Source organism: Macrobrachium rosenbergii, chromosome 11 (genome assembly GCF_040412425.1).
Source record: "Macrobrachium rosenbergii isolate ZJJX-2024 chromosome 11, ASM4041242v1, whole genome shotgun sequence".
In the NCBI taxonomy this organism is placed as follows: Eukaryota; Metazoa; Arthropoda; class Malacostraca; order Decapoda; family Palaemonidae; genus Macrobrachium; species Macrobrachium rosenbergii.
This window is the reverse complement of record NC_089751.1, coordinates 13,928,643-13,943,885: the sequence shown is the minus strand read 5'-3', so window position 1 is coordinate 13,943,885 and position 15,243 is coordinate 13,928,643. Positions and strand designations below refer to the sequence as shown.

Sequence of the window (15,243 nt, the reverse complement as noted above, 5' to 3'; positions counted from 1 at the left end):
TGAAACAAAAAGACGCTCTTTGGAAACTAACCTGAAATTATCTTTGAAAATGTATTTGGAATTTTGCGTCCAATAATTAAAAAATATCTTTAGAGCAAATATAGATATTGTCTGTCACTAATGACAGAAGCAGGAAGATTTTAGAAACATTACTGAAATAAATTGTTTCCAGTAACATGATAAGAAACCAATAATATAATATTCATTTCTTATCGTGTTACTGGAGACAATTTATTTCAAATATTCTTGGAATGACTGTCACTAACGTCACATACAGAAAATCCCAGGAGACTCAACAATATTAAAGTCATCTTCCCCTGCTGGCAAACTGATAAAGAGAGAAACTCTTTGAATACACAGCTAGAACAATCGTATTGAAAATTATTAAAATGGTCCAATACAAGTGAATTGTAAACAAACGTAATTCACGGATGATGAAAAGCCACAATATTATCGCGGTATTTGTAATCCACTTTACTTGTTGACATGACCTGTTCTTATTGCGCTTGCAAATAAGTGAAAATGTGTAATTCGACCTGGTAACAAACATCATATGTACCCCAACCAGAGCGAAACCACTTATCAATATACGTAAACTGACCTCACAATGATGATGGTAATTGACACCAAAAAGAGATAAGTTGGAATAAAAAGAGAAAAGATGTCCAATCTTCAAATCTATACTCTTCTTCTTTCAACCTTATTAATCCCACTGTATAGCAGGGTCGGCCGCTCGAGTAAACTTTCTCCATCTATTTCTATTCCTTGTGTCTTCTTCACCCAGTCCCACATCACCCGCATCCCTCCTTACCACATCCATCCATCTGATCCCCTGACGCCCCACACTCCTCCCCGCCATCACTGGCATGTTCTTAAATCTCTTGACTGGTTCCACCTCCTCTCTTCTTATCACATGGCCATGGTATCTCTGACGAGCCTCCCTGGCCTTCTCCTTTACATTACTTATACCACACATTCTTATTTTCTTATATCTTGACTCTCCCTCCTTTCAAGTAATGATATTCCAGCAATCCATCTCACCATCCTCATCTCGGTTCTTTCCAACAGTCCCTCCTCTTTCCTCTTAAGTGCCAAAGTTTCTGCCCCATATTATAGTACGGGCCTGTCTTATAAATTTTCATTCTGAGCCTCAATGGCATTTTCTTGTCTAAAACAACTCCATTTACTTCCCTCCATTTTCGCCATGCTTCTTTCACTTTCTGTCTCACCGCTTGCTCAGTACCACCTCCTCTGCTATCATTGATCCCAAGTAGTTAAACTCATCGTTCTGGTTTAGCACTGTACCATCTTCCACTTGAATGCTTACTTCTTCATGTCATTAGCTCTGTCTTTCCAATGTTCACTTTCAATCCTTTCTTTTCTAGGGCTCCTTTCCATGCTAAAAACCTTTATTGCAGTTCTTCTGTGTCTGCTATTATGACTATTAAGGAACAACGAAGAACTGTGGGAACTGATGTTTGCTGATGATTTACTGTATTCATCAGCAAACATCAGTTCCCACAGTTCTTCGTTGTTCCTTAATACTGATGTCAGAGTATTAAGGAACAGCGAAGAACTGTGTGAACAGATGTTTGCTGATGATTTAGTCATCATAGCAGCCACAGAAGAACTGCAAGAAAGGTTTATAGCATGGAAAGGATCTTAACATCTATTCATGCATGTACAAATCTTTTCATATCTTACATCGATAAATTGGTATATAATATTAATGAAAACTGATAAAACCCATTCACTGTAATATGTTTTCCGAAACCAGATGCTCTTAACAGTTAAAACTTAAAAATCTGCTTTTTTGATGTAATTTACAGCTCGAAAAACCCCAAGAGAAAGTCATTCTCTTCCCGAAAGTGACTAGGTCAGGGGACGGTGTGTCACGTAACAAAGGCTAGAACTCTCAACAAACAAAACAAGAGAACAAAAAACTAGCTGTTAAAATGACTTCCGAAGGTTAACCTTCTGAATCTTTGGGTAGGACTGGGCATATAACTTCTTATCTATGGTTCCCACAATTATGACCTTCCAGCTTAAGCAGGGTTACGCTAATTTTCTTTGGACGCTAGTCAGTTAGAGCACAAAAATGGTCTAAAATTTTGTAGTCATTTCAGAGACTTACACTATCTCCTGGCGGGAAAGAGTGAAGGAGCGTCCAAACAGAGACTCTCTTTTCGTACACCATCTGCCACACCCTGCAGAGGGTATGTGTCTGAGGATGCTCTGCTACAATGACCTGAGAAGAAGTGAGGGAAATTTTAATCTCCATTTGTGTGTGATCCATCGTGAAAATTACTAATGGTAACTATCTAAGGAAATCCAGCATAAAAGACGTATTGACAAATACCCCTGCACAACACACATTTATATTATATATACATTTATATTATATATATATATATATATATATATATATATATATATATATATATATATATATATATATATATATATATATATATATATATATATATATATATATATATATATATATATATATATATATATATATATATATATATATATATATATATATATATATATGTATATATATAGTGCAGTGTGTGTATGTGTATGCAGTCTTGTCACAAGATACAAGATCAGATTTAATCAAATACACCCAGAACAGTAAAGTACTATCCTAGGGTTTGTATCCCTACCCTGGATAATACAATAAATTGCTTGAAAACTAGTAGATACCAAACATATATATATGTATATATATATCATATATATATTACTGAACTGTACCTTACCTCTAGTAAAGAATCTGTAATCGTTTCGAGCTTCCGCTTACCCCATGCAGTGACCGGGAAAGCATGTCTTGTTTTACTCTCTATATATATATATATATATATATATATATATATATATATATATATATATATATATATATATATATATATATATATATATATATATATATATATATAGAAATCATCAACACACAATCACGTGTGGAACAGAAATAAATTTCTGACTCACGTCGGGGATCGAACCAGGTCTCTCAGGTGGAAAGCAGGGCGTTACCCACTGGGCCATACAAGTCTTGTATGGCCCAGTGGGTAACGCCCTTGCTTTCCACCTGAGAGACCTGGGTCTGATCCTGACGTGAGTCAGAAATTTATATATATATATATATATACACACATGTACTATATATATACAGTATATATATATGTATATATATATATATATATATATATATATATATATATATAAATATATATATTTCACGAATGAATGTGAAAATAATCATACAGAATACAAAAAAATAAATAAAACAATGAAAATGATTTATTATTGGTAACCATGTGTTTTGTTACGAAGTTTGGTAGTAATGTACACTCGAAGATATACAGAATTCTTGGAACTGTGTAGCAATGGCTTACAGGTTAAAGAAGGAATACTTCCCAGGTCACTGCAAGGGGTAAGTGCAAGCTCGAATCAATTACTGATTCTTTACTAGAGGTAAGGTACAGTTCAATAATATTACTCTGTTTTTTTCCATCTGTCCACCCGCCTGTGGTGCTTGCGCATGGTAACACTGCGACCCGGGCTTTAAATAGTTACGCTATGTGTAAGTTTTAGATAAATAAAAGGATATCTGGGTGTACATTTGCAACTGAAAAGTGTTTTAATAATTTACTGTATGCGAATTACACCGTTAATATTCGAGATAGGATATTGTTATTATTGTTGAATGTAAGCTGCCTTTTCGGGGTGGCGAATGGAACAGCTTGAAGTAAAAAGCAGTACAACCAGAGCTTTCTCCTTTCTAAATACGGTCAATGCAAAAATAACATTTCCACAAACTCCATTAAACAGATGCTAAACCAAGTTACATCATATCGTATCTGGCTAAAACACACTTTATAAAAATTAAAAGTACATACTGATATACTTACGTGTAATGAAGTAACACGTAGCTTAGTAGCAGAGTACGTGTGGTGCGACAAAGTTGACATCTTGCCGTAGTGAACAGCAAGAGAAGCAATTTTCCCGCCACTGCGTCTGGCTGTTCCATTCACCACCCCAAAAAGGCAGCTTACATTCAACAATAATAACAATATCCTATTTCGAATATTAACGGTGTAATTCGCATACAGTAAATTATTAAAACACTTTTCAGTTGCAAATGTACACCCAGATATCCTTTTATTTATCTAAAACTTACACATAGCGTAACTATTTAAAGCCCGGGATGCAGTGTTACCATGCGCAAGCACCACAGGCGGGTGGACAGATGGAAAAAAACAGAGTATAGTTAGGGAAGTGCCAGGAACTAGTTCTAGTTGAGACTGGAACCTTGATAGCTAACTAGCCTCAAGGCACACTCAATTCTTAGCTCTTCCCCATGAAACTCAGGGCTGAAGTTAGAAAAACATTCACTCCTATAGTTAGGCGTTGTACAATACATCTAGAAGTTAGAAGAACATTCACTCCTATAGTTAGGCGTTGTACAATACATCTTTTATATATTTATACATATTTATATATATATATATATATATATATATATATATATATATATATATATATATATATATATATATATATATATATATAAGTTGTTAACGTCCTTTAATATCCAATTCGCTTTACCTCGGAAATAATATATTTTCATATATGTTACCAAAGGGGAATTTTTAGTTGATAATAAGTTCGTCGTCTAGTGGGCCTCGAACCAGCGAAGGACGAACTTATTATTAACTAAAAATTCCTCTTCGGTAACATATATGAAAAAATATATTATTTCGAGGTAGAGCGAATTGATATTAAAGGACGTTTGCAGCTTACTGATTGTATATGAATCACGGTGATGTGATAAAAGTCATATATATATATATATATATATATATATATATATATATATATATATATATATATATATATATGTATATATATATATATATATATACAGCTATATATATATATATATATATATATTTATATATATATATATATATATGTATATATATATATATATACATATATATATATATATATATAAATATATATATATATATATATATATATATATATATATATATATATATATATATTATATATATATATATATATATATATATATATATATATATATATATATATATATATATATATATATATGTATGTATAAGGCAATAATGAATGCATTAGCCAGTGTTTCTGATGGATAGACAGCTGGACAGATTGACAGACAGATACACACACATGCATATGTTACAGCGTTACAGCAGCAAGTATGGGAAGAAGGACAATTCCTTTGTTCATTGCACTTTATTCAGCTGACGTTTCAGGACCATCTGTCCATTTTCCAAGTGAGTAGTAATGCCTTCCATTTCTACTCGCTTTGAAAATGGGCAGAAAAAAATGCTTAAGTATACCTTTAGTTTAACCAGACCACTGAGCTGATTAACAGTTCTCCTAGGGCTGGCCTGAAGGATTAGATTTATTTTATGCGGCTAAGAACCAATTGGTTACCTAGCAACGGACCTACATCTTATTGTGGAATCCGAACCACATTATAACGAGAAATGAATTTCTATCGCCAGAAGTAAATTTCTCTAATTCTTCATTGGCCGGTTGGAGAATCGAGCGCGGGCCCAGCAGAGTGCTAGCCAAGAACGATACCAACCCGTCCAATGAGGAACTTAAAAATGGGCAGATAGTCCTGAAATGTCAGCTGAATAAAGTGCAATGAACACAGGAATTGTCCTTCTTTCCATACTCGCTGCTATTATCTGGTTTATAACAAACGCCTTCAACTTTGATATGAGCACATATATTTATACAATCTATGTGTATATATCCAAGTTGTTTGATGCTATACCTCATTTTATATATATATTATATTATATATATATATATATATATATATATATATATATATATATATATATATATATATATACATATATACACACATATATGTGTGTGTGTGTGTGCATTGTTAGATGGGTGGATGGATAGAAAAGTAGATAGATAGATAGACAGATAGATTTAGATATATATTGTGTGTTTGTATGTTCAAGTTGTTTAATACCATAACAAGCTATCATGGTTTATCTATTCACTTTAAAAGTGAGTGTGGTTAGAAATTTGCACTTTTTTCTTGAAAGATTACATATATTCATATCATCCTGATTAACGCCATGCTTGTGTAAAAAATGTAAAATTGAAAAAATACCGCCAATGAGCTGAAGTCCAAGTGGAAAACACAATATAATGAAGAAAATAATAGTTATATATATATATATATATATATATATATATATATATATATATATATATATATATATATATATATATATATATATATATATATATATAAACAGTACACAAATATCTCACCTGAGCTTCCAAACTTTTGACCAAAGCAGCATTTATGTACTGAGACTCCTCACGACCACTTGCGTATTGCAAGAATATCATTCGGGAATCAGCTGTAAATGAGAAATATAACATCAGGGTGCGAGTACTTATATTTTACTAAGAGAAAAAGAATGTTTTTCTTGCACATGTATCAATTCTTTGATATTTTCTGTTTTATCGTTTCATTCACTAATTCTTTTGTGCTGTCTATATATCTATATCTTCAAATCTCATTTCCAAGTCAAATGTTGATTAAGTAAAATTAACGTCCTGTGTAACATTTTGGCCTTCATAACTTATTCAGACTTTGAGTAAGTAGAATTAATGTCTTATATAATATTCTGGCCTTCCTAACGATATTTTGGGCAGGGTTGAGGAGGTGAAAACTCTTCATTTCTTTCTAATCTACTATAAGTTTCAACAGTCCTGATGACCAAGAATTGTAGGATGATAAATGGTTAGGCATAAGAAAGGGTTCTTGTATTCCAGTTCTCTCTTAACCTACTGGATCATCTCCATGCATAATCACCACATGAGTTATAATAGTATTTGGGGTTACTGTTAGGTTATAAGAACTGTATTAGGTTATTGATTACTTCTGTTTCTCTTCATACACAGTAGAAAACACAGAATATTTATTTCTACAGTATATATATGAGATATATATATATATATATATATATATATATATATATATATATATATATATATATATATCTTCTTCTTCTTCGTTTTTAACGTGCTTTTTATTTTTATATGGGGTTACGATGCCTTCTTTGAAGGACTTTGATTTGTTAGCCTTGATCGGCTGCCCTGCCTGACATCGCTAGACCCCGGTAGTGAATGTGTACCTGTATTGTACCAAATCCCCAGCTCCCTTTCTCCCAGCAGCAAGGAGAACTGGGCGGTAAGTCGACAGTTCGAGAAGTGTGAAGTGTCTGTTATGTTTTTAGAAGATGTTAGTGGCTTTGTTTATGTGTGTATTAGTCTGTAACACCCATTTGCATTTTCAGCAAACCTACTGATTACATACGAATCCCGGATGTCTACACGGATAGCAAATTCTCTGACTGGTCGGCCGCGGGATTAGAAGTCTGAGGTTGCTGCTTTTACCAACCGAGCCATCGAGGTGTCTCCTATATATATATATATATATATATATATATATATATATATATATATATATATATATATATATATATATATATATATAATATATATATAGTAGGAAAGATCAGTGGTAAGAAGGGTTCTACTAACTTGTAGATTATTTTAGCTGTGATCCTTTAGAAATGTCATTCTAATGCTGTAATATACCATTCTTTTTTATTACAGACAAAGTTTATCGTAAAATACGTTTCACAACAAATCAGCTCTTATGTAGTCTCTTAAACAAAAAGCAAAACTCACGAGGCAGAATCTTTGGATTACGGTTTAGATGAGACACTTCTGGTCGCTGGGCAAATTTAAATGTGAAGTCCTTTGGTAACTGCTTTATTTCCTAAAAAGTATCAGAGCAGAAAATTAATATGAATGAATAATATCAGGAATATAGAATTATGGAAGCACACTCTTAATTTTGAATAACAATACCTTCCGTGTTGATATTATACATGTTTAACTACTCTCTCATTACCATGTTAAACTACATAAAAATCCAAATACAACAAGTTAAATTTCACTTTGAATAAGATGTTTTGAGCGTGAAACTCACATGAAACTGTTGTTGAAGGATGGAGATATTGGTCTGGCTCTGAGGCGTTCGTAAGTCGAGGAGAGCCTCAGGAAACTCACGGCATGAAAATCGAGAACGTTGCCCACAGAGGATCTCTCGTAAGACATCGTGAGCAAACTTGTACTGTGTCTGAAATATAAAAAACGCGAGTGACAAACGAAAGCCAAACCAAGTACTATTGCAATCCAATGTCCTGCTAATATTGAGAAAATGAATGCTTCACAATATGATAACAAATTTAATTTGTGACTGAATACGTGTTGTGTTTTTCATATGAATTCAATAAAGGAGTGAAAGCATGGACAAAAAATTCGATGATGAAGCACAATGCACAGTCAGAGGTCATCAGTGGAGAACAAGTAACCGTACCTATTCAATGCTTGTCAAGAAAGGGAAGCATCCTGAATAATAAATAGCCATTTTTCACATTAGTGAACCCCCCGTATTTGCGGGGGATGCGCCCCACACACCCCCCGCAAATAGCTAAAATCCGCGAATACTTAAAACCCCTCTAAAAACACTTAGAACTGCCCATTTTGATAGTTTAAACACAGAAAAACCCTGTAAAAATGCATATACCTGAGTTTTATAATAGTTTTATCACATAAAGTGCATTTACTCATGAAAATTATATGAAAATATAGTAATTAGTGAATATTTCTCAGTGAAAAATACCGCGAATGGGCGAATTTTCCGCGAATGCGTGAGTCCGCGAACCATGAGAACGCACATACGGGGGGTTTACTGTTATATTACATAACTAAACACATTACATTGGAAGGTGCCTCAAATTTCAATGAAAAATCTCAAATTACTTACGGTATTCTCGATAAGCCCGGGTCTTCCATTTCGCAGCTTGACAAGAACTTCGTAAGTGTCCATATACCCTGATTTGTTGATCTGGTCTAAAACCCCCAGTACGAACAGGATGGTTCCGGTTCTTCCGATGCCAGCGCTAGGAAGAGAGACAGTGCGATGTGTGTATATGTATATATATATATATATATATATATATATATATATATATATATATATATATATATATATATATATATATAATATATATATATATATATGAATGTATGTATATTTGTATTTAGATATATGCATAAATTTCAATGGGTGCTACTACCCCGGCTTATAGTACGACATTTGGGTTAAAGTTAATTTGAGCCAACCCCTAACCCCTTCTACACTGTGTCTATAATTCACTGCGCAGGTTAACAGAAGCCCGACAGAAACCAAAAGAACGGGCCTAAAGCATTCTACACCACCCGGGAACTTGATCCCATTAGTAAGGAGAGTGCTATATCTTTTACTTAAATACCTGTACTCTTACTAACGCCCACTTTCAATCTCCTCTCCGTACAAACACTGCTCAACTGTTTTACTTGTCTCTGCATGATCTCTTTGCCATCAGCAAGCAACACTAAATAATCAGCAAATATCACCAGCATACATTCCATTGTGGATTCTTTTTCCTTTCACTTAATTAAACAGCATTGTAAATATCATAGCAATTGTCTACTGTTACACAAAATCAGTCACATTCCCATCTACATATCGTAACATTCTTCTGTTTCATTGTAAAAACTTTAAAATGCTCTCAATGAATTATTTTCCAAACCATTTCGTTCTTTATCCTTCGTACTGTATCTGTAGAAACTGTATATTAAGTTTTTCTAGGTCAAGTTCTCTCAAACTCTTTATAATCCCCTTCATAAGAAATACTCCATTCAAACTCTTCATTGTTTAATCCAGGCTCATGTTTGGTGTTAGTTGGTGACACTGAAGAGATGCTGCAGAAGCTAGTGGAAACTTTTGAAATATAAATAAGATAAGAAAGTTACAAGTGAACGTTAGCAAGAGTCAGTATTAGACTGCAAATGGAAACAAGGACATAGTGAAATATAAGTCAGTATAACTGGAGAAAAATCAGATTGGTTCATTTTATGATTAGTGGGTGTAAATGTAATAGATAAAGAGTTAAGGAATAGGTGATGACAAGAGGCAAGATCTCCGAAAAAGTCTGGAAGAGAAGAATGGCCAGTGAAGGAAAAGTTGGAAAACGATGGATCACATTTGGCTTAATCTTCAATCACCTTTATCTATGAGTTCCCCTTCCTACAGATGGAAGAGTTGAAAGAGATCGCTGTAAATGGCACCAAAAAAAGAAAGTTGTTATTGTTCCAAGAACACGGCAACAAGTATAGCGTTATTAACTAAAGAACTATAATAACGCCTACCACAGAAGGTAGTAAGTTGCCATCATCAATTAGAATAAACAGTAATGACAGCAACGACTGAAACAAGTATGAACTTAAATCAATATAATAACTACGATGCTATCAAACCGAGGTTCCCCTCTTTCTCGTCCTACGCAAGGATATCCATACTGCATTTCTGTCAGAGCGCATCACAAATTTCCAGCCCATATAATGCCGAAGTTACTCTTGACAAAGGAAAAATAATAATTACATAACTGCAACTCATCTTTCAGCGAGTTATTGCTGATTAGGAGATATAGCAAGAGATGACGCATTCTACAGCTTAAAATCCTGAACCTTACCAATCATTCTTAAATTAGGTTAACCTATGTCTTCATTACGTCAGCAGAAATCATATTCTTATTGCTATACCCAAAAGCCAACTGTAGATTTTCTTACCTGCAGTGTACAACAACTGGTCCAGCAAGTGGTTCACTGCGAATAGAATTGATCATCTGGGCCACCCCATAGGGATTCTCGGGAATGTCATGATCTGGCCATGTTGTGTACTGATACTGCTGAATCTGAGTAGTTGATAAACAGAAGATTAAAATATAATCTATGTTTTGCTCCGTGAAGCGGTGATTTGAAGGGACGTTGCTGTCCTTTATCTTTTACCAGGGAATTTCAGGTCCAAATTATATAGTCAGTCTTTAGAGGGAGGATTTATTATTTCTTCTTGCAGAAAAGGAGGTACTTCAGTGACACTTGTAATACATCAGAATTAAAGGAAAGTTAAATAGGAAAATTTACAGTTTGCAATCTGAGATTAAACAGAGAAAAACTAATTTATCGAGTTTTTACCGATACCAAAGGAGTCGCTTACCGAAAAGATGGTTTTCTGTGTAAGAACTTCATTCTTGCATTTATGAGAGACCTTTTGAAATACTTGTAATTTCTTTGATATTTAGCGGATTCTTTTTACATTCTGAGTTTTCCAGCATTTGATTAATATTTGTAAAGGAACTACATAAATACAACTGCATAAATACTAGTAGAATTCTACTAATATAGTTTTTCCAAGAGGCCTAGCTCACTTATTGTGAAAGGTCTCGATGGATATGAGAAAAAAGGCATAAGAATTACGAGGAATCATAGAAATACTGAAGATATTTTCTACACATTTAGCACTATAATTTGTAGGTAATAGCTAGAGCAACGTTTTAGACAGAACGACAATAGGCTTGATTACATTTGGAGAATCTTAGAAACTAAATTTCATGTCAGGACTCTCATAAATATAAGAAACCCTTCCAAGAAAAAAGTACCAAAAGTACTAGTTATGCAAGACAGTGTTCCCGTCATGTTTTCAAGGCACTCAGTAAGAAAAAATTTCATAAAACAAAATCATTTCAGAAATTAACAGTAGACAGAGTAAGCATCAATATGCAAGTGCAAGTGAAACACATGCTGACTAGAAATATTCTTCAAAGCTAAATATTTCTATTGAATGGGAAAAGTATTTTAGTTTTCACGAACCTTTCTGACTTCAGTTTGATCGGTTGCAGCAAAGGTACGAATGATGAAATTCACCTGTTAGTAAAAAAAGAAAGTTCGAATTAAAAAGATAATAATACAGTAGCTTCACACATTAAAGGCAATTTCAACTATTCAAACAGTAAATTCAAACTGATAAGGACAGAGGTTTCGAGGCTCAAACCTAGGAAGCAGGACATACTAATCCTCAAGTGAAGCGTCACAAGAATGAACCATGACGATATCAAATAACTATGGTTACATTCACCGAGTTTGATATAATTTTATTCAGTGGATGAAGAAACAAATCTCTTAAAACAAGGGATACTGTAAAGGTAGCAGAATAAGATGTGGGGGAAGCAAGAGGGATCAATGGTGATGAAAAGTGAAAGTTGTACTAGCTCACCTTCAGTTCAGTCGATACAAGAGTGATGTCTATTCCTCCTCTTGTTATAGTTCCTTCCGAAGGCCAATACTGGGCGACTTTCACCTGTTGTGGGCCAAATCATTTACTATTTAGGTAAAGAGTGGTATGAATGGTATGTTAAAAGCAGAACAATTGTCCTTTTTTATCATAAGCTGTTTCACTCAAGTTGAGGTATTATTATTATCATTATTATTAGTAGTAGTAGTAGTAGCAGTAATAGTAGTAACCGTAGTAGTACTATACACGTTCCCTGGGTATAAGGACAATTTGATCAAATAATTTTACCAGCCTTAGTTGATCACCTAAAATAAAATTTACCTATCTGCCTCTTTCTGCCTTTTGACTATATATTATATATATATATATATATATATATATATATATATATATATATATATATATATATATATATATATATATATATATATATATATATATATATACAGTATATATAGAAATGTGTGGACTCGTTTTCTTTATTTTACAGTCGCAATAAAGTGATGGTATAAATGATTCATACTTGAACTCATCACTCGATATTTATATACACTCACAATTTCTTGGGAACGCTTTCTAGTTTTTGCATTAAAAATACTTCGGTACTTTGTGGAGCCGCTGCAACCAATCTCCACTTTAACAATTACTCATCTCAGCTTGCTCAGACGAGTCCAGAGGTCTACATCAGTCTTCTTATCCCCTTTAACCCTTTACCACAATCACAAGCCGCATGGGGGAAAAGGTCTTTGCAGGCATAAGGCCGACTTCATAGAAATCAAACCAACCAACCATCCACCACTAAGACTGTGTCTCTCATAAGCATCAGCCATTCAACAATATTCATAACTTCTTTCAGCCTACAAGCTTGCAATTTATAATCTTCTCCCCCACTTGCCTTTCACCTTTCTTGTTAAATAATAAACAACCTACCTTTTAACTCAACCAGTCGCTCGTAGCTCTATGAATTATTACATTATTTCTCTCTTTGATCAGTACAACTTCTTATGAGCCTGATTAACTGCCATCCACATGGCACCTCCTTACCACTCCACATGGCATCCTTAACAGTTTTGTCCTGGACATTTTCTATGTTCATGTATACTGCATAAACTTACAAATATTGGTCAAAAATAAAAACTTGGTCATCACCCGTAAGAATTGGTCATCACCCGTAAGAAAAGTTTATTTGGCAGACATGATTTTCTTTGCATGAAGACTCAAATTTTGTATTACTGTACTGCAAGTGTATTGTTATTATTATTACTGTTATTCAGAAGATAAACCCCTGTTCATACGGAACAACCAGCGGGGCCACTGACTTAAAATTCAAGCTCCCAAAGAATATGGTGTTCATTTACAAGAAACAGAAGATTGTACAAAATACGGCAAAAAGGGATTAGTTATTAGAACAGAAAAAACTAATGAATAATTCAATAAATATATAGATAAAAATGTAAATAGACAGGGCCCTAACCTTTCCATTTTCGACGAGGTTTGCAATCATGATGACCAGCTGAGATTTGGTATGCCAGATCATCCTCCAGAAGTCGTGAGTTGTATCTTTGTTGAAGTCCTTAGGTCCCTGCGTAGCTATATATGCATTCGGGTGAAGGTGGCCCTAGAACAAGATTGAAATAATAAACTATAGCAGGTGCCAAGATCGGACTCTGAGCCCTATGAGCACTGAAATGCAGTTTAAATGACCTATTGATTGCTACACTTTAGTACTTTACTAATACTGTATTTGTTAATTTAACGGAGTACCTACCTCAATGTAGTTTGCGTTGATGTAATCAGAAAAGGGCATCTGGGGCAAACGTGGCAGCCTTATTCTCGTGTCATTATCTGTCACAAAATTTTAAAAACAATGATGAGCAAGTCACAAAATAAACTATTCAGGAATAAAAAAATAACTTAACAAAATCCAGCGCAAAACTCAGCTCCTGGTTTTAATCGGTAGTTTTTTTGGATTGGCTTCCAGGTGCATCTTTAACATTCACAAAATGATTACTCTTCCCTCCGTCTTTGACCTTGCAGACACACTTGCCGACTCATCTACTTTGCAAAAAATGGGGACAACACATTTACTTACTGTTCTCTACACTCCAATCATAGTTCTTGTGCTTTCTACATGAGGGGACTATGTAAACAAAAAGCATGGAATTTTGTTCATAATCGTATCTAATTTTTTTACATCTTGTCTGTAGCTACATAGACTACAGTATTCTATAAAAATGCAGCCGTAAGGTCCACTCCAAAAAGTACAGTTTTTTTCTCACTTTTTATCATCTTTTTTTTTTATTCATATTATGATTTCCAGCATTCTATGTTTAGAGCTTACCAATTATTAGAAGCTTCATTATCCAGTTCATCATCAAAGTTCAAGCACTTACCTTTCATTTACACTTTCACTTCCTATGGTTTGATTTTCTTGTAATTTAGTGACCATATTAATAAGATAACTCTATTTGGTTTTATAGAAATGAAATAATACTCTCATAAAGTCTACAACTTACAGTATGTTTTCCATGTACACACTTACATACAAACATAGGAGGTTGGAGGAGCTGAAATGAACTGTCTGCCTAATGTATGTACTCATTTGCCTTATTTATTCTACTTCGATTTTTATGTTTTTATTGTTATTTACCTTATCTGTATTTTGTTATTTCATAGTTTATTGTTTACTTCTCAACTTTCTTTCTCTGTCAGGTCTCGTAGGCTTGTAGCATTCAGCTCTACTAATTATTAAGGTTACAGTTGGCCTGTAATTGTAATAACAAATATAACATATACTGATTCAGGAGAGTTAAAAGATTAAGATGGCTTCGTCAAGTTGAAAGAACAGAGGCTGGTAAAAAGAATGGACAATTCGGAAGGTCTGGAGGGAGGAGGAGAGGGAGACCGAAAATGCACTGGATTGATCATGTGGAAAAGCCACTAGAAAGTAT

General features: G+C 33.9%; 1 protein-coding gene across 7 annotated transcripts in view; it reads right to left on the bottom strand.

The window, feature by feature from the left end:
• Window positions 1-15,243, bottom strand: part of LOC136843165 (receptor-type tyrosine-protein phosphatase F-like) — a 104,413-nt gene that overhangs the window by 7,415 nt on the left and 81,755 nt on the right. For all 7 annotated transcript variants that reach the window (XM_067111224.1, XM_067111223.1, XM_067111226.1 and 4 more), the window contains 10 exons: window positions 14,061-14,137; window positions 13,767-13,910; window positions 12,275-12,358; window positions 11,872-11,925; window positions 10,792-10,916; window positions 8,945-9,080; window positions 8,105-8,254; window positions 7,801-7,891; window positions 6,370-6,461; window positions 2,135-2,248 (listed from right to left, as the gene is read on the bottom strand). In XM_067111224.1, coding sequence (XP_066967325.1) covers window positions 2,135-2,248; window positions 6,370-6,461; window positions 7,801-7,891; window positions 8,105-8,254; window positions 8,945-9,080; window positions 10,792-10,916; window positions 11,872-11,925; window positions 12,275-12,358; window positions 13,767-13,910; window positions 14,061-14,137 — 1,067 coding nt within the window. The remainder of the gene's footprint in view (window positions 1-2,134; window positions 2,249-6,369; window positions 6,462-7,800; window positions 7,892-8,104; window positions 8,255-8,944; window positions 9,081-10,791; window positions 10,917-11,871; window positions 11,926-12,274; window positions 12,359-13,766; window positions 13,911-14,060; window positions 14,138-15,243) is intronic.